The sequence below is a fragment of the Fundulus heteroclitus genome, chromosome 12, assembly GCF_011125445.2.
Source record: "Fundulus heteroclitus isolate FHET01 chromosome 12, MU-UCD_Fhet_4.1, whole genome shotgun sequence".
Taxonomy (NCBI): domain Eukaryota; kingdom Metazoa; phylum Chordata; class Actinopteri; order Cyprinodontiformes; family Fundulidae; genus Fundulus; species Fundulus heteroclitus.
Genome location: NC_046372.1, coordinates 1306503 through 1326007, shown reverse-complemented (window position 1 = coordinate 1326007; position 19505 = coordinate 1306503). Strand labels below are relative to the sequence as shown.

Here is a 19505-nt window from a genome sequence, read left to right as displayed (position 1 = left end):
AGGAATTTGGCTCTCGATGCTCACAATATGCTTATTTACACAATTATCCAGTAACACCATAATGCAGTTATCGGGGGGGGGGGGGGGGGGGGGGGATCAAACACAGCCTGCAAATAAGATTTACTCCTGACATCCCAATGATAAGATTTCAAAAATTCACGTTTGCAAACATATTAGGAACTGAGAGCTGGACGATGGTGCAGTTGGTAGCCACAGCAAGATGGTCGTCGGTTCAAGTCCTGTCCTGGGGTCCTTCTGCATGGAGTTTGCATGTTCTCCCTGTGCGTGTGTCGCTTAGGTTAACTTTTTTTGTCTGCTGTGTATGTTGCCCTGTAGTGGACTGGTGGTCCGTGTCCAGGGTGTACCTGGACAGGTGAGCTCTGGCCCAGTGACTGCAACCCCTGTGGGCATAGACAATAGATGGATGGGCATCAGGGATGAGGGATGTTTATACGCCGTGGTTGTTTTTTTATTTGGTTGGCAGCTTGGCTCATCCCGCCCGCAGGATAAAAAAAATGAGGCTTTGCAGTCTGCAGGATGTAAATGTAAATTATTCACATCTCATCAACTTTTATTTTGTTACTGTATAAACCACAAACATCTTTGTGTGTTATTTGGATTTTAGGTGATACATCAACACTAAGTTGCACACTGCTGGGAAGTAGAAGGAACATTATTCATGGTTTTCAACTCCTTTCACGATTACAAATTTGAAATAAGGGGCATTGTGTGTATGTACGTAATCTTTATTTATACATTAAGATTAAAAATCTCCTTTTCAAGAGTGACCTGGCATGTTGTGTTGCAGCATGCTGAGTCAACACCTTGGTAAACAGCCTTTTGCTGTAATCCCACATGCATTCAGGTCTTCGAGGGGATATGTGTCCAACAGCTTTGCACAGCTGGAGACGGAAATGTTTGCTCTTTGCAAAACAGCTAAACCTCATGGACGCACAGCTTCTGTGGACTTTTGTTTTTAAAATCAAGTGAAATATTGGGTTTAGTGCTGGACTTCTGGACCATTTCAAAATACTTGGGTTTAAATCATTCCATTGTAGCTCTGCCTGTTTAGGGCTGTCCTCGTAGAAGGTGAAACTCCGCCCTGGTCTCAGTTGTTTTGCAGCCTCTAGCAGATCGTCCTGCATTAAGCTCCATCTATTTTCCTATTAATCCTTACCAGCTTCTTTGCTAAAGCAAAGCATCCCCACAGCATGATGCTACCACCACCATGCTTCATATTGGTGAAGGGGATGGTGTGCCGAGGGGGATTTTAGGTTTTGACTCAGTGGCTTCTATCTTTTGCACGGAGGCAAAGAGTTAAAGTTTGGACCTGTCTGACCTGGACACCACACGCTTACTTCAACTCCTGCTTGGACTGTAGAAAACCAAACCAAGCCAAGGTTATTTATAAAGCACTTTAAACAACACCAAAGTGCTGAACGGTTACAGTCAATAAAACATAACAGCAAGTCACAAAGGATAATAAAAAAGACAATAAACACATAAAATGAACACATAAAAACCAATTAAAATAATCTTAATTTGAACCAAAAATTACGTTCCAGATTGTGCCAAAAGCCAAGGAGAAGAGATGGGTTTAAGAAGTGATTTAAAAGCCGTCAGGGAAGATGTTATATGCGTCACAAAACATCCCCTGAATTTCCTCTTTCTTATGTGGCAAAATGTGAAAAAGTGCAATGTATCTGAACACTTTAGCAAGGCATTTTCTGCACACGCTACACTGATACAAGCAAGAGTTACATTTCCAACTTATCTTAAAAATATGTTCCTACGACCTAATGATTGCTAGTATATTTCTGCACGTCTCTGCCTCGTTTTCCGGCCATGCAAACCTCTGTAGGCTATGATCAGCAGCAGAATTAGCAGCCCCTCTACAGTACATATGTCAGGGTGGGCCTCGTGCTACAATGACGCAGCATTCTCCCAAAATGGGAGCTGCTGATGTGAAGAGCTGCCTGCTCTGAGGACAGAGCTCACCCTGAAGAGCATGTACAGCAACTATCGATTAACTGGGGGTGAGCGAGTTTACACAGCACACCTCGACAGAGTCCTGAGAATTGTAAATGCACTGATCTGTTGAGATCTAAGATTTCTTCTCATCAACCATCCTCCTCTGTGTGTGTGTGTGTGTGTGTGTGTGTGTGTGTGTGTGTGTGTGTGTTTTAGCACTGACTGTCTGGACAGCATAGGACATATAAACATTTTATGCCTTCCACCTGTTTTCTTTAAATTCTGTGAAATAATAATTGCATCACACAGTCCTGATCTGCTTTCCCCAACAACTCACATGTTCAGGTGGCTGAAGGTCATACGAGACGTGTCTCTCTCCAGGGGCTCCGTCTTTTATAAATAAAGGAACTAAACCGAGTCGGCTGGATTCAGAAATGATGTATTAGGACGTCATAGTGGCATGTGACTGGATTCATGCCTCGAACAGTTCAGTTCACAAATCTGGTCATTATGGAAGAGTGGCAAGGGGAAAACAAACAGATTTCTGGAAGAAAGCATGGTGAGTATGGTAATGGCAGCATATTGCTGTGGGGATGCTTTTATTCAGCAGACAGAGAGAAGCCTAACAGAGAGGCTGGCAAGATGGGTGTAACTAAATACAAGTTGCTGGTGAATTTTCTCAGTCATCCAGGTCATGGTCATTCCAAAAAAAAGGTAAAAAAAAAAAAAAACAAAGCAACAAAGCAACTGGACTTGTTTCCCGTAATGTTACTTGTTTAATACTACACATTACTTGTGTAATGTTAGCTTGTTACTCCACATTACTCCAGACTTTTTGAATTAAGAAAGCTTCCTGGAGAGGAAGCGAAACGTCTTCAACTACGGAAAACAAGTCCAGTTGCTTTGTTTTTTACTTTTTTTTGGAACTAAATACAAGCAATCCCGAATGAGAACCCGTAGAGACTGTAAAAGAGTTGAAACTGCTGTGGAGGTTCGCTTTCCAGCAGTTTCACTGAAGTTTGTGTGTGTGTGTGTGTGTGTTGGAATGAACCAGATAACGTCAGAACCTGAATCTGAAAAAATTTATATCTAAGACACTTTCCATTTAACCTGACTGTGCTTGTGCCAATTTGCAAAGAAGAACGGGTAAAAATGTCAGCTGAGGGCAAAAGCTGGTAGAGACATAACCAAAAGGTCTTGCCTGTGTAATTTTAGTTAGAGGCAGTTCTGCAGTATTAACCCAGTTAGCTTGCAATAAATACATTGCTGAGGGTCATAGTAGCTGTGAGTAGAACCCGTCCATGTATTCAGGCTGTTCAGTGATTTGAGACAGGGATGCACAGACAGTGGTGAAGAAAAGCAACAAATTCAGCTGTTAGGGACCAGGCTGGTGCACTGAGGCAGCCAGGGATGACAACACAGAGAACAAGCCAAGAAGGATGCATCCTGGTGAGAGGACAGGAGTCACCTTGGGCAGACGCACGTAGAAAAGCGGCTGTCCCAGCAGCCGCGGGTATGACTCAGCCATAATGGAGTTAGGAGCTGGACGTGTGTGCACTCTGATTCCTGCATGTGATTGAGGATGCATTATGTGGGTGGGAATATATCTTCCCGAATAAAACTAAATTTGATCAAACCCTTAAATTGTTTGGGTTTATTTTTGGAGGCACAGGGTTGTAAGCAAACAGCAGCTCTTAACAGTTTGAGGGCTGAAAGAGATGGATTGATTGACGTTTCTGGAAGAGCAGCTGAGCATGGCGTCCTCACAGCGCCACCTACTGGACAGTTAGCAGAACTGTTTGTGTCCTTTACAGACGTGTCCACAGGTGGCAGCAGAACCGCACAGCTATGCATAGACCTTACACTTAAAAAAAAAAAAACAAGCTTACAGGTGGAAATGGTAAAAAGTTCTTGTTCCTGAGAAAATTAAGGTTGTTAGTTGATTTCTTGTTTAATCTACTGGGCCACAGACAGCACCAACCAGCATCGACGGCATGTGATAAAACCTGAAAGGAAAGGATGCGAAATAAAAGTTAGGGAGACAAACATAAAGAAAGCAACTGAGCATAAGATTGTTTTAACATTAGCACAACACTGCCGGATTATTCCCAATTCAGCTGTCAATGTCACAGTATTAGAAAGTTAAATAAAACTGAATCCAAAGATTAAGCTTTCTTGTTTTTCTTGAAGACATCCATTCAGCCATCTTCTTCTACTTCTACACACACACACACACACACACACACACACACACACACACACATATATATATATATATATATATATATATATATATATATATATATATATATATATATATATATATATATATATATATATATATATAAAGAGAGAGAGAGAGCGATAGTTTTTTTTATTTTTTTCATCAAATGCTTTTAATTTTTGTTTTGTTCTCTTAATTTAATTGTGTATAAGTTTAGTGTTTATATACCTCAGTATGCCTCTGTTTTGTCCATTGTATATTTTCACAATTGTTAATTGTCATGTTTGTTCGTACATTTCTGTTTGACTAAAGTTGAAAAAACTGCGTTTAGCTCTGTGCGCCACACTCCATGGCGGAGGGGGCAGTAATGCACATCTGAAGGTTGTGCCAGAAGAAGAAGAAGAAGTGTTTCCGGTAGAGGAGTTTCCGGTTGAGAACGAGGGAAAGTTAAACAAACATAAACAAGCGCAACTATCTTTTCTCCAACATAAACAGTGATGCACTTTCTGATAAAATGATGAGTTTGTTGGCTAAATGGACTCAGGAAAATAACGAGCTGGCTTTTAATTGTAAGGTAAGTACCGCTAGCCAACATAGCGTCCTTGTTATCTGTTCATTTTAGCTGCTACATGCACGTTAAGTTCACTAAAGTCTACATTTTTATTGCATCTAAGTTGTGGTGGACTCAGAATACAAGGTGGCATTATAAGCAAACCCTCCTGCTTCGTGTGCAGGAGGAAAGCTTAGATAATTCCTCATAATGTCTGCTGGATGTGTTTGGACTGTTTCAGCAGCAGAATGATGAGCTGAACCGAGATCACAACAACCTGTTCAGCCACAGACGATGTTCTTCTGACTTTCACAAACTTCTCAGAAAAATACAAGGTGATCCACCATCTTCTTCTTTATCCCACTCAAGAGTTGGGCAATAATTTAATATCAATATATTTGGTAATATAACTTTATTCAATAAAGGTGATATCAAATATCCGATATTTAAATACACATTACAGTCTATGATTACAGCACTTGTCACTGACTGACAATCTGGGTTTTATGTGATTTCATGTGTTTAACGCAAATATTTCTGAAAAATATATTGGAGGATTTTTATAAACATGGCAAAAATAATTGTCCTAAGTTTGTACATGCATTCTTGGAAGGCTTTCTGAGGCTTTTATTTTGTTTATAATTTGTTTATATTATTTATCATTTTAAAATTATTTGGTATCGACTGAAATTGAGAAATATATTGTGATATAATTCCCAATTCAGGTTCAACAAAGCTTAAAAGAGGGTAAAACAGAGTTAATAATAATAATAATAATAAAATAATAATAAAACAAACAAACTGTGTTCTATAAACTGCATCTGGTTAAAATGCCAAACACTGAAATTGCTCTTTTTTAAATTTTAAACAAATGAAATAATTACACCAAAATTCATAAATTGTGCTCAAACAATGCAAACGTTGTGGTTTACTTAATTACTTATTTGGCAAATATAAGGGTTTAAGATTTTAAAATAGAGGTGATCAAAATGCACAATATTCTACTCCAAAACACAAGACTTCTAACTTAAGGTGAATGTTTAGCACTTAAATGTCCAGAATATTATATAAACTTCAGAGACAATCTATAGCTTTGAGTCTGGAAAAGTATAGCATTTGTAAAATAAAAAAATGTTGAGAAACCCCTAGGTTGCTGTGTAGAAACAGCAAAATAATAAAATCCCTGCAATGTCTGTTGTTTTTTTCTGATGTATTACCAAGGTGTAGAACAATCAGACTAAGTATATACATTTTTACATACTCAGGTAAACTTGTAGTCAGTGCACTTGGAGTGTGTGGTACTTTTACTCAGGGTTTTCATTCTGCAAGAAGCTCTCATCTATAACTTTTATCTCATGCATTTCTTTGCCGGTGTTTGTTTCTCCCAGGCATCCCTCCTCATTCGGATCATGCACAGCTGGAGCTTTCGGTAGTTTACAACGCCTGTGTGTGCCTCACTGCTCTGTCGCAGTTTGAGGAGGCCGAGCTGCTCCTCACACAGGCTGCTCATAGAGGTGGGTTTCTGTCTGAAACCAATGGGAACCTTTACTTTATTGTTTATGTCACCGGCTACATAATTGAAATCTTACTTTATTAACTTGTTTTATCGACTCCCCCACTGTTTGCCTTTGTTGCTGGTAGTGCTAGAGTTAGCAGGAGAGGATCGTGGTACCTCTGACCCGTCTGTGCTTTGGAGAGCTGCTCTTAAATCAGTGGCCGGCACAGCGTTGCATCGCCACGTCCTGAGCCTTCTCTGTTTGCAGTGGGGAATATGGCTGGCCAAGAGCTGCCTGAACCCTATTAAAGAATTTCAGGTGGGTTTTTAATTTGTTTTAAAGGATTATGCTTTGTGTATTGAGAGATGATGGGCTCAAAGTTTTTATTCAAGTTATAGTCAATTATTATAATCTCCCACATCCACTGCAGAAAATTAAATTTAGTGCTATTTTTGTAATGTAGCATGAATTTAGGCCCTGCTGCTAGATCTCGTACCTTGCTCTTTCGTGGATGTGTTGCATTTGTTCCACAAGCTACATTCAACTGTTCAGTCTTGAGATAACAAATTTTTGTTCCTGAAGATTTTAAGTGGTGGTCTGTTTGCATTATTGTATTATTCCATCATACACAGGTACATCTCGAAAAATATAGAATGTTGTCATTCGTGAAAAACTTCTTCATTAAACAGAGTGAAATATTTCAAGTCTTTATTTTGTGTAGTTTTGGCAATCAGGGCTAATAGAGCATGAATACCCAAAATTCAGTGTCTAAGAACATTGGAATATTGTTGAAACTTTGAATATTGGAAACTCGTGGTGTCACATCCTAATCAACGAATTAACTCAAACCAGCTGCAAAGGTTTCCTGAGCCTCTGTATGGTCTCTGAGTCTGGGTCAGTAGTTGACACAATCATGGGGAATGACTGCTGACTGGACAGATGTCCAGACGACGGTCATCGACACTCTTTACTAGCTGGGTAAACCACAAAAGGTCATTGCAGAAGAAGCTGGCTGTTCACAGATGACCGTATTCAACCATATTCACAGAAGGTTAAGTGGAAGGAAAAAGTTTGGTAAGCAAAGGTGCACCAGCAAGGTCTGGACTGAGGCTGGCGCCAGCGCATTATTTGTGGATTTATGAGAATTAGTCATCCAGGTGGCAACATCGTCTAAGCAACAATATTTAACACTGGGGGAGTAAAGAGGACATGAACAAGCAGATGCATAAGCAGCATTATTAACTATTTTTCTAAACGGTTTCTCAAACACTTATTTAGGAGAATATAGCAGACCAGATGAGTCAGACATAATTTACTTCCCAACAGTGGAGAAAACCCCTGTTTGTGATTTTAATTTGCAGACCTGTAGCCAGGGACGGTTTTCTGCTTTCTTGTTGTGAGTCTTTGAGCGTTTTTGCAGAACTTCCTTGAGTCTATCTGAAAAGCTGCAGTCCTTCTGGTCACCAGAAATCTGTTGCTTCAAGAGTCTCCAGAAAGCTCATCCTGGTCCATCATTTGTTTCGCCAAGCTCTGTTCTGTTTTGTCGTTGTTTTGGTTGTTATTACTGTGTCGTCAACAGAGGAACCTACAGTGCTCTCCTTTTCCTCGATGCAGGAGGAGATGTCTCTGTTAGAGGGACAGGGTGGAGCGGTTTGGGATGATTGCAGAACCGAAGCAAAGGAAAAGATCCCAAATAGTCCCAGACTGGTTCTGGACCCTAGGAGGCTTGCTGAACTGCTGAAGATCTGCACTGCGATTGTCCAAGGTCAGCAACATTTATACTGGTCGAGTTTTAAAATGCTGATTTCAGTCTGTTGTGACTGAACCTCAACATTTATTAAACCTTTAGCGTAGCATTGGGATTTTAGCTCTGCACTCTCTGACATGCGCATTTCATTTATCCACCATTTCACCTGCTTTTTCTGTCTGGAGTCCCAAAACCACCAAATGGGGTTTCTTGTAGATAATTGATAACCGTTGTCTTTTATTAGGAACTCAAGTGAACTTCATAACAGTTAATGGTTAGTAGCGAAGCAAAAGCGAATAAAAAATATTGTTTTTATTTTGCATCCCTGTTGTTGTTCCTTGAGCTGTAAGAGAAAAACAAGGAAGCTGAACTGCTAATCTGAACCCGTCACTGAATGAGATGCTTTAAAGCTAAAGACCTCACACAAATAACCAAGGGTTGTTTTCAGTTTTCAGCCCCAGATTGATGTATTAAAGTAAAAGTCATGTTATCATCTGTCTCCCTCTTGTTTAATCCATGCGGTTTAACAAATTAATTGTTCTGGATACATTTAGTCAAATCAACAAGCACTGATCTACCACGACATTAAACATTTTCAAAGGATCCAAGAAGCTTTGTGAGCTTCAAGCCTGGACCCGCTGTGCGTCGTTTTTTTTTTAGGGCACGCTCTGTCCGGTTGAGAGGGGGAAATTTTAATGCCTGAAAACTTCAATGATTCCTGAATGTTTACTGGACTGGAGAAAGGTTGTTATTGTGCTGTAAGAGACATCTTTAGTCTTTAGGGAGTTTTTTTTCTGGCATGAATGTGGTTTGTAGGCTCCAGAGATTTCCTGCCAGCATGATGCCAATGAGAACACAGTGAGCCCCACCCCCCTTTCTTTTATCATATTAAGAAACCTGCTGCAGTGTTTTCCCAAAGTAAATGGCCGTATAAAAGATCATTCTCAGATCTTGTTGTCTACTTTGTTGGCACCATTTCATGAATCTGGAGCTCATTTGTGTAGAAGAGAGTTGGCACGGTCAATGTGGTTTCTTTGTGTCTGAATGCCAACTGCTACACACTCTCAACACACTAGCAGACGGGCCATTTGTCACCATATTTAGCCTTAAAATGTGTGTCGTTAAATTCATTTGGATTTTACTAAGGGTAAGGAAAGCTTTAAAAAAACCTATGAAAAAGAAAATCTAGAGAAGGTTAAATTAGATAAATGATGTTTCATGACCTTGTTCCAGATTTTGTTTGACAGAACATAAAAATCTTTCAATTTTTCAAAAAATTCTGGATATTTTTTTGCTGATGATGAAGTTGAGAACTGCTGTTCCTGCTGTGATGCATTTTGATGAGCTGACAAGGATACTAAAATATATATTTTTAAAAGTAATACCAGGGGTTATGGTAAAAAAAATATAATAGTATAGAAATGCAGGGGTGCCCAACAACAGTCCTCAAGAGCCAGTGCCCTGCATGGTTTAGATGTTCCCCTGGTTTAACACACACCTCTGCAGAACATGACGACATACCAAGCAAATAATTCAGCTGTTAACTCGGCTGTGGTGAAGCAATCGCTTCTAACTCAGATGAATTGATTGTGGTTGAGATTTCATGTTTTTTTTTTTTTTTTTTTGGAGGGGTTGCAGTAATAAATATAATTAGCTGCTACCTGAAGAGTTTCACAATGATGCATCCAGTTAAATAGGTAAAACAGTTACTATGGCAGCACAAGCTTGATAAAAAATATCCAGTGGTCATTCGGCCAACATTTTTTCAATCATTTGTCCATTAGCTCTCAATCTATCAACAGTCTGTCCTTTTGTCCTTTATCTGTCGTCCATCTGACCGTTTATCCATCCGTTCCGTCTGCCATCTATTGGTCAGCCTTTGCCTCTCCATCCATCTCACCATCTGACTGCTCAGCCATCCATCTGTCCGTCTGTTCCTTATTTAAAGCTTCTGCCATAATTTCATGAGGAACTTTTGTAATTTTATCTGTTAAAACTTCCTGCTATAAACGGCCTCAAACTGTTCAGATTTGAGTCTGTAAAGGTTTGTAATTTTCACATGAAAAATGTGTAGTACCCAATCAAAAGAAACCCTAAATATTAGATTTTGACGCAACAACTTTATGAAACTCTTCTTTGTGACCAAAACAAGCTTGAAATGTCTTTATCTTGAGATTGTGGGACAATTGAACAGTAATTGCTACAAAAAGCTGGGGCTCATATAATGATGTAATGAAACGGTATCCATGATAAAAATGAGTGGGATCTGACCTCAAGATAACGACCAAATTAAACAACAAAATGAGCTTCAAAATGATGTCATCTCAAGATATTTGGACTATGAAGCTATTATCAAGCTCATAATGTTGTTATATGAAGATAATTGAACCGGGCGAAGCTTGAGGTCGCATTATCTTTTATAACAAGGTGATAAATACTTAATAAAAAATATACAGAACCCCAAAAAAAACTTTTCTTTGTGATGGTTTGAAAATCTTCAAACTTTGTAGCTCTTAATAACCCAACTCTTTCAGTTATTTGAGACGGCTGGCGTTGTTCTCCCGTCCTGTTAGAACCAGAATCAGCGTTAATCGCCTGGTTCGTGCACACAAACAAGGGCGTGGACTTCGGTTTTACTTTGCTCTCAGTTAAAACCTGAAGTATACATATATCCAAAGTGAGATTATATTACTTTAAGAAATATGTATATACACAGTGTTTTTCCAAAGCTTTAGCAGCTGTTAATGACTCTAGACTAACAATGCCGGTGCTTTGCTCCTTCTTGTGTGCTTAAAAAGGTGCGGAAAGGCTGAACGAAGGTTGGAACACACTTTCTGCTCTGCAGGCTGCTGCTGCTCTGCCTGCTCCCAGAGCTCTCATAGCATACACACACCTCCTCTCGGGTTCCTGCCTCGCCCATATGGTACACAGAACCACGCATACAAACCATTGATTAAACAGAACAAGGAGAATGCGAGGTTGTTTGAATGCCCTGAGCGTTTGTGTTTTTTTTTTTTTTGCACTCGTCTCTAGAACCGCCCTCAGATGGCGCTGCAGTGTTTCAGAAGGGCTCTGGAGACAGATCCTCGCTGTGCATGCGCTCTCTACCAGAGCACACTCCTCTACAGGCAGCTGGGAAACGTACAGGCAGAGATCCAGGCTCTTCGGATTTTGCACTCGGTGAGTTACCTGCATGGCTTGCAGTCAAACATTCATTCATTCATTCAAACAGTAGGGTGCCTTTTATTGTCTGAAATGTGGTCTGGATGCAGATAAATAATTTTACTATTACACTGCAAAAACGGAACTAAAAATAAGTAAGATTTTCTTAAAATTTATGTATCTGTCCTTGATTTGAGCAGGTATATAAAATGATCTGCCAACAGAATACGATTTTTGCACTTAAAATAGGAACAATTCATCTCCATCATCTTATTTCAAGTGCTAAATGTCAAATTATCTTAATTTAGGGGTCAAAATACTCATTCCATTGGCAGATGATCTTATTTACCTGCTCAAATCAAGGACAAAAACACTATGTTTAAGAACATTTTGCTTATTTTTAGATCCGTTTTTGTAGTGTAATTAGTTCCTGTGGGGCTCCCAAAGGTATTCAGACCCCTAAAAGTTTTACGCATTTCGTCACATTACAGCCAAAAGCTTCATTTTTATTAGGATTTTCTTTCAGACAGAGCAACGCATAATTATGAAAGGGAATGAAAATTATGCCGGTTCAATTATTTTTTTTTTTAACCAGGGACTGAAATTCACGTCAGGGTTATTGACTGGTAGCCTCGTGAGACCATCCTGATCTCGCGAGCTTTCAAGGTTTCACTCGCAGATCAGTCTGGCTACTCTCCGTTAAAGAAAATTTGGAGCCGTTCACCAAACGAACGTCCAATCAGCGTTGGCTTTAAAGCGGGTTGAGGTGTGACGCAACGGGAAGCGCGTCAGTTCAGTCTAAACAACATGGCGGCTTCAGCCGATAAAACTAGCGTTAGCGTGGCTATCGAGCAAGTTTTATCAGAATTACAGAGTATTTATTTGCTGATCTAACGAGCCTTTACCTGCAGCAGCAAAAGTAGCTTGGCTTGTGGTTGTGTTTTCGTCGTCGCTCGTAACAGAGTGACGACGAATCTGATTGGTTCATTTGGCCCGTCTATCACCAACATAGGCCAATCAGCTAACCAGTATTTTCGCCCCTTCCCAAAGTTACTTCAACGGAAGGTTTCCAGATGGATATGCGGAGCAAATACATCTGGCGGAGTCAGGTTAATTGACTGGGCCAGTCCAGCTTCTGCATACACCTCCATCTAAACCATTTCTTACTTTTAGAATCAGAATTCTTTTATTGTCACTTTGCCAGAAAGCACGACAAAATTTAAATAATAGCGACTCCCAAAGGCAGTGAAAATAAAAAAAAAAGTAAGTAAATAAATGTAGTAGAAACACAGAAACAAAAGGGATGTTAGGGAAAAATAACATCCTAGTTGCTTGTAGTTCGCTTTGGCCCGTCTGATGCCTCTCTTCTGAGGGGCTCGGGCGCAGCTGTACCGGTCCCCGTCTCTGGGCCTGAAAGCGCCATTTCTCTCCCTCTGAAGTTCCTTGACTTCCCTGTTCATCCTGGCCTTCTGGTTGGAAAACACCCGGACGTGACAGTCACGGTTTTGGAAAATGTCCCAGTCCATGGTTGCTAGACCGTCCTGCAGCTGCTGAGTGGCGCCCTCAGGCCAAGATTTCACCACCCGTATTTTGGGGGTGCTCTCTTCTTCAATGATTTGTATGCCAGAATAATAAGCAGTGAAGTGTGATCAGAGGAGCCCAAACAGACCAGCTGAGTGCCCCTGTATCCTTGCTTGATGTTGGAGGAGGCTTTATCCAGGGTCTTAGCTCCCCTGGTGGCACATTTGAGGTGCTGGTGGAATTTAGGGAGCATTACTTTTACAGCATGGTTAAAATCCCTTGCTATCACGTATACTGCCTCTGGGAGGTTGTTCATGGCTACGACCTGTATGGCGTTAGCACCGGGTGGAACGTATACACCTACCATGACAAAGGTAAACTCACAGGGAAGGTACAATGGCCAGCATCTCACGGTCATAAAATCTAGGTCTGCTGAGCAGTGCCTGTCAATAACCGTGATATTTGTAAACCGACTGTTGCTCACATAGATTTTTTTATTTAGGTATTTCAGTGTAAAGGAGACTGGAAATGTGAAATATTTAAGTTGTACAACAATGCTTCTTTTCCTTTCTACTTAAGAAGTATGTGCTACTTTGGGTTGGTCCATCACACAAAATCCTATGAAACACATTGAAGGCAGTGGTTAAAGACATATGAAACCTCCCAACCAATCACAAACACAGACCCAGGAACGCTCCATCACCAAGATCAGCCACCTTTAAAGATTTTTTTTTCTTTTTTTAAATCGTGCAGTTTTGGTACAAAGTCGGTTCAGTATTGGGCTGAGTTTGAATCCAGTGTTTGTTTGTTCTTTATCTAAAAATAGGTCACTAAGCATTAAATGGTCAGGGCTGCTCTCAAAATATGTTTTGAATTTTTTTGATAATTATATTGACCAATATGCTTTCTATTTTAGCAATATGCTTTTTTCCCCCTATATTCTCCAGCCATACTGTGAGCTATGCATCTTCAGTGGTTAAAGACATATGAAAGCCTTTGTGAAACACTGTATGTGTGTTTTGTAGTTTACTAGATGACAAAATAATCAAAAAAACTACCTTTTTATCACTGAAATACATTAAGGGGGTTCCAGGTCTGGATACTGAAGCATCAAACCTCTCTTGTCCCTTAGACTTTGTTGTTACCCCCGACTACAGAACCTGCACCGGCTGCAGGCCGCCTCCTCTCACCGTCCTTGTTTCTCTGCAGCCAGTCGCTGGGCAGCCTGCTCTCTGTCCCGTCAGCCCTCAGCGTCCTTCACAGCTTGGCTCTCAAATGCGTGATACATGACAGGTGAGAAGAGCAGCATGGTGTCCCTGTGACTTCCTTTCATCTGCACGTTTATCCAGATACTGATGATGTAAACGAGAACAGTGAATATGTTAACTTTGTCCTAGGCATGCACAATATATTGTGAGTAACTCGTTCTCACAATATAAGTGTGCGCCATATTGGCAAAGGGCTGCTTGGAGTGCAATAATTGTTGACTAATTATATTCCAGGTGTTATGACCTCTTTTTTTTTTGTGCTAATGTAATATTTGGCCATTTAGTCAGCGTCTCGCTGCAGCGGATGCTCACAATGGACACAAATGAGATTGCGCAGGATGTAGGAACCACGAGAAAGCGGGGAAAGAATAGAATATGCATTTATTGCGGTTGATATTGTTATGATATTAACTATTATTATGACCATCGTAAGACTTTCTAACATCGTGCAGCCCTGCTTTGTTCATAAACGAGGGTTTTTCTGCTGTTTTAGAGTGTCAGAAGGTGTGGAGAATTACCTGGACCTGCTTGCTGCGCTTCGATCCGAGGAGCAACATGGAGTAACAGCAAACACATCGACGGTCAGTTTCTAAGAAGTCGTAAATAATTGTATGAAATTATATTCCTGAAACGTGTCATTTGACGTGTTTACCTTAGGCGCACGGCGTGGTCTCCACCCTCCCCAAGTTGCCCCATCTCTACCTTGAGGCCGGAGCTGCCTTACTCATGGCCCGGCGGCCTGCAGACTGTATGGCGCTCTGCGACGAGGTCATCGGTACGATTCTGGATCTGCTTCCAGATAAAGTGTTGTTGGAGCATCCAGAGGACGGAAGTGTGGCTGAGAGCAGGGAGGAGAGAGAGGAGGCTGAAAGCGGGTTGGTAAGGCTTCTCTGGGCAGCGGCAGCCTACCTCCTCCTGGGTCACTGCTACGCTCAGCAGGAGGACTGGAAACAAGCAGTTAGCCATTACACAAGGTCCGTGGTGCTGAACTGGTTTTGTGCACATCGTCTCTGATATTATAAATAAACACACACCATTTTTTTTTTGCCCTGTAGGTGTTTCAACCTGTTGGTGAAGGTGCACTGTAAAAAGAAAGGTGAGTTAGTTTAAGAAAGTATTTTAAATACAAAGATGAAATTTCTTTTTCTGGATCTGTAGCTTTTCTCTTATTCGTTGTATGCTTCATTTCAGCTTTCTCACCACAAGTTTCCGCCCCAGATAAAGAGTCTAATCAGGGTGTAGATTTGTGTGTCCTCCAAAGACTAAAGGGACTTTCATTAGCTGGTAGAGGCATCAGCTTCGCCCAGATGGACCGGCTGAGAGAGGCGCTCAGAGACCTTCACCTCGGCCTGCAGGCCCTCCCAGGTACGCACACCAGGGCCGTAAATATAGGAGCGCAACTACGATTAAAGATGCATAGCTCACAGTATAGCTGGACAATATAGGGGGAAAAAAGCATATCGATAGAAATCATATTGGTCGATATAATTATCAAAAAAATTCAAAACATATTTTAAGAGCAGCCCTGACCATTTAATGCTTAGCGACCTAATTTTAGATAAAGAACAAACAAACACTGGATTCAAACTCAGCCCACTACTGAACCGACTTTGTACCAAAACTGCACGATTTAAAAAAAAAAAAGAAAAAAAAAAACTCTTTGAAGTGGGCTGATCTTGGTGATGGAGCGTTCCTGGGTCTGTGTTTGTGATTGGTTGGGAGGATGTAATGACTAATACATTTTTCTTTTTGAGATTAGTATCTGAGATGCCTTCAACCTATTTATCAGATCAGGAGCTCCGAAAGGGTTTAGATGTCTGTGGTAAAGGTAAAGGCTACGAGACTATCTCCATGCATCTTCGTGTCACCTTCCTCATGTGACCACAGCTGTCATTATAAAATAGTATAAGGTTTATAGGAACAACCTCCTGGTAAGTGGACGCAACAGGAAACACAATCTCAGGCTAATGTTACAAAAGAGCACCTGGTAGAAAAAAAGTTGAGGAAACAATCGAAAAATTGAACTCTGAGGTAAAGATACGTCTTTTTTTTTATTATTCTCATCACCATCCATCACATTTTGAGTCATAATGTGATCACCAAAGTGGCAGCATCACTATTTACATAAGGACACTAAAAGTGAAAATAGAATTTCCATAATGTATGTTGCAAACCCCAAAAATAGAGACACATTAAAGTATAAAGTCTACAGAGGTGTTCCAGGGCGCGATATTCTCCCCAGTGTCAGACAGCTCAGCTCGGTTTTTATTCAGGGCCAGACTGGGTTTCTCTGGCAGGGTCAATTTAACAAAAGAAATGCCTTTTAACAAATCTAAAGATTATATATACTTACTCCCCTCCCGAAGCCATGGTCTTCCACCTGGATTGTTGGTAGTAAATAAAGAAATTCTAGCTAAATGTTGAAGAAGCTTAACCGGTTTTCGCTACTAAACGTTCTCTGTGAATTCACACGAAAGAGCAGCAGTTTCCTTTGCCTTCTTTACGGTTATACCATGAGACACACAACGCATCCTTCTTTCTAATTCGGCAGTGACTTGAGAGGAGTTTAGAGTGAACGCACTGCTTCTCAGTGATTGGCCGAGGGGCGAGGAGAAATTAGAAGGTTTTCACAGAGGAAGTCCATAAAATCTGAAGAGTGACGACATTAATATTAAAGACCACCATGAATGGAATGGGTCAAATCAAAATCTAACTTTACTATTTACAAACCATGAACCATGCCAGAAGGAAAAAAATTAAAAAAGACGGGCTGTATCAGATCCGTGGATTTACTGAGGCTTTCTGTCATTTTTCACTGAAAGCTGTTAAGTTCTGTCTCTGAAGTGTCCATCCATCCACCTAATGCAGCATCCACCCGCTGCTCCTGCAGAGGTACCTGCTGAGCAGCTCGCAGCCAGGGATCGCCTCAAAACTCTCCCCGCTGACAGAGCAGTCCGCAGCCAGAGTCAGCGCAAAATCCAACCTATAATATAATTTCACTGCGGTTAAAAATCTTTTGTACTATTAATGTGTTCTCGTTGCTCCTGCCATGGCATTTTGAATCTGTGAGGCTTCATCTCCCCTCTCCGCTTCTGTCTCTCTCTTAAACACAGAGAAGCAGAGGAGCTCTGCCTTGATATGCTATCCAGATATTTATCCTGGTGGATTACTTTATCCTTAAAAAAACACTTCCAAGACAGTCTTGCATATACATTATACAAACAATATAGTATTTTTTTTAACTTACCATTTCTCGCATATTTCTTTAAAGTGTCAATGTTGCAAACAGGGTGTGAGTGTCAGGGGCTAAAGCCACCCCTTAGGAAGACTTTCCCTCTTCCAGGCATTTCTAGGTCGATTGAAACACAATCTGTCCAAAGAAAGTACACCGAAATCATCTCCTTAGCAGTAAACGCTGCAAATAGTTCTGCCACAGAGTATCATTTTATTTTGTTAAAAAGTTCAGCTGAACAAGTAATCTAAACCCAAGTTGGATTTGTGTTAAATACTGAATTAAAAAGGGAGGCCGTTTAACTTTTGTTGGTTTTGATCCATTTTATTCTCATCTAACACGAAAGCATTCAGAACCGTTGCTAGAGCACTAAGGTTGTCAAAATACAGATGCAAAAATAACCTGTGTCCATACACAAACGTGTACAAAACCACTGATCAAGTGTCTGTGGATATACTCTGCCCACCTGTCTATTAGAGCAGGCTGCTTTCTAGTGGTGGACACCTTGGGAGTATGAAGAGTCAGCAAAGGCACAAACACAATCCAAGAGCAAAAAGTGTTTGTCTGCATCATTGTATATTTCTGCGACTTGATACGACGACTGTATTTAAGTAGAAGGAACAACATTTTTAAAAACCACCGTGCGTTCATATTACATTGTACTGATTTCAGTCACATGACCCTTTCTGTTTCAGAGGGTGTGAGTGCAGGGCAGTGGTGTGGGGAGGTGCTGTGGAGGCTGGACAGGCGGCGGGAGGCGGCTGCTTGTTGGGAAAAGACCTGGAGCCATACCTGTCCACCCTTAGCAGAGTGAGACGCTATACTTGTACTCTCTGCTCTTACACGTGCTTCTGTTTACAGACATTCCGGAAAAATTGTGAATTACCGGATTAGATTTGGGAACTCCAACTAGAATATGTCAAAATTAAATTTGAAATAGTCTTGACTTTAGGCTTGTTTGATAGAAGAAAGATGTGAAAATGTAACAAAAAAGTCCTATAAACCAAATTTGAACCTGTTAACTGTGTTCTTTCTTAAGATGGGAATGTCCTTTCTCTTGCAGGGCTCTTCCTGTGTACGCACAAGAACTTCAGTCTGGTCCGTTGTTGGATCCCACAGAGCTGCGCTCCAGACTAAAAGAACTTGGACCTCTATAGTCAGAGTGGACAATAAAGAAATACATATCTCTTCATCAACAGGATGGGTGGCCTGTGCAATAATGGGACAAATATGTGGAGAGAATTAAATAACTGTGGATAAAACCTGCCGTGGGGCCCCTGTGTGTGTGGGAAGATTCCTCCGTTGGTATGTTACTATGAGAGAGTGCAGTTGCAGAGCTACTGCCCTGCAACTTTTGGATGCATCGCTTCTCTCGATTACTTGACTTGGGCACTCCTGCTCTTGTTGTTGTCTTCATGATCACACACCTAACTGCACCACCATGTAAAAAAAAACCCAACTTGTTTTATTTGGGGGTTGGGGCTTCGAGAATTTACATTAATAATGTAAAGATAAGATACTAGGACTTCTGCTCACCCATAAGCAGTCCACCTTTTACCGGTTGAGAACCATAGCCTGAGTCGAGAAGCTGACTCTCATCCTGGTAACCTGATACTCGGCTTCAGACCACTGAAGTCCTGAAGATCATGGCTTTAAGGTTCCAGCAGGACCACATCGTCTGCAATAAGCAAAATTGTGACCCTGTTTATCCACAGCAAGCCACCCCCCGTATCACTATATCTTGTGAATCCTGTCAATGATGATACCGATTCCAAAAACGTTGATCGATGACGGTGGGTAGGCCACTTTTGAGCGTGATCGTGGATGGCTTTGGCCTTGGCAGCGTTGCTAAGCTAAAGTTAGCATTCTGGTAGCAATGACTTCGCTTTGTGAAGTCATACAACTGGGGTTGCCGAGTACCGTTAACCGTCCGGAGAAAATTATGTACGGGGACAACATTTTAATACCTAATTAAGAAACCAAATTAAAACTGCGGATCACTGATCACAAACGGGATCAGTGATCTTTACGCCCCACTTTGGTTGATCCAGATAGCTCATGAAGATCAGCCAAAACTCCCAGAGCCCCTCAGCCATTCCACAAGCGTAAAGATCCAGTCCCCCGTTCCCATGGTCAGGACAAACCTTATTTTTGCAACAGAGTTGGGGCACAGTGCCAAACTATCAGACAAACAAAACAGTCTTTAGTTTTAACAACAACAAAAAAAAAATCTACCAAATAAGTATATAGTATCTGTTTTAGTGAAGCACTATTGATTTTGTATAGCTTTTATAAAGTTCTGAAGACCCCAAAGCCCTTAACAGCTCTACAGGC

The 19505-nt window shown here is 40.9% G+C and overlaps 1 protein-coding gene across 1 annotated transcript; it reads left to right on the top strand.

Moving 5' to 3' along the window:
• Positions 1-4581: 4581 nt before the first annotated feature.
• fancg (FA complementation group G) lies at positions 4582-18438 on the top strand. The gene is made up of 14 exons (XM_036143642.1): positions 4582-4769; positions 4987-5080; positions 6134-6259; positions 6387-6559; positions 7856-8006; positions 10787-10911; positions 11022-11168; positions 13804-13964; positions 14433-14499; positions 14597-14913; positions 14995-15035; positions 15131-15304; positions 17867-17981; positions 18235-18438. Exons 1-14 carry the CDS (start codon positions 4710-4712, stop codon positions 18326-18328), a joined length of 1845 nt encoding a protein of 614 aa, XP_035999535.1. The 5' UTR covers positions 4582-4709; the 3' UTR covers positions 18329-18438.
• Positions 18439-19505: the final 1067 nt, after the last annotated feature.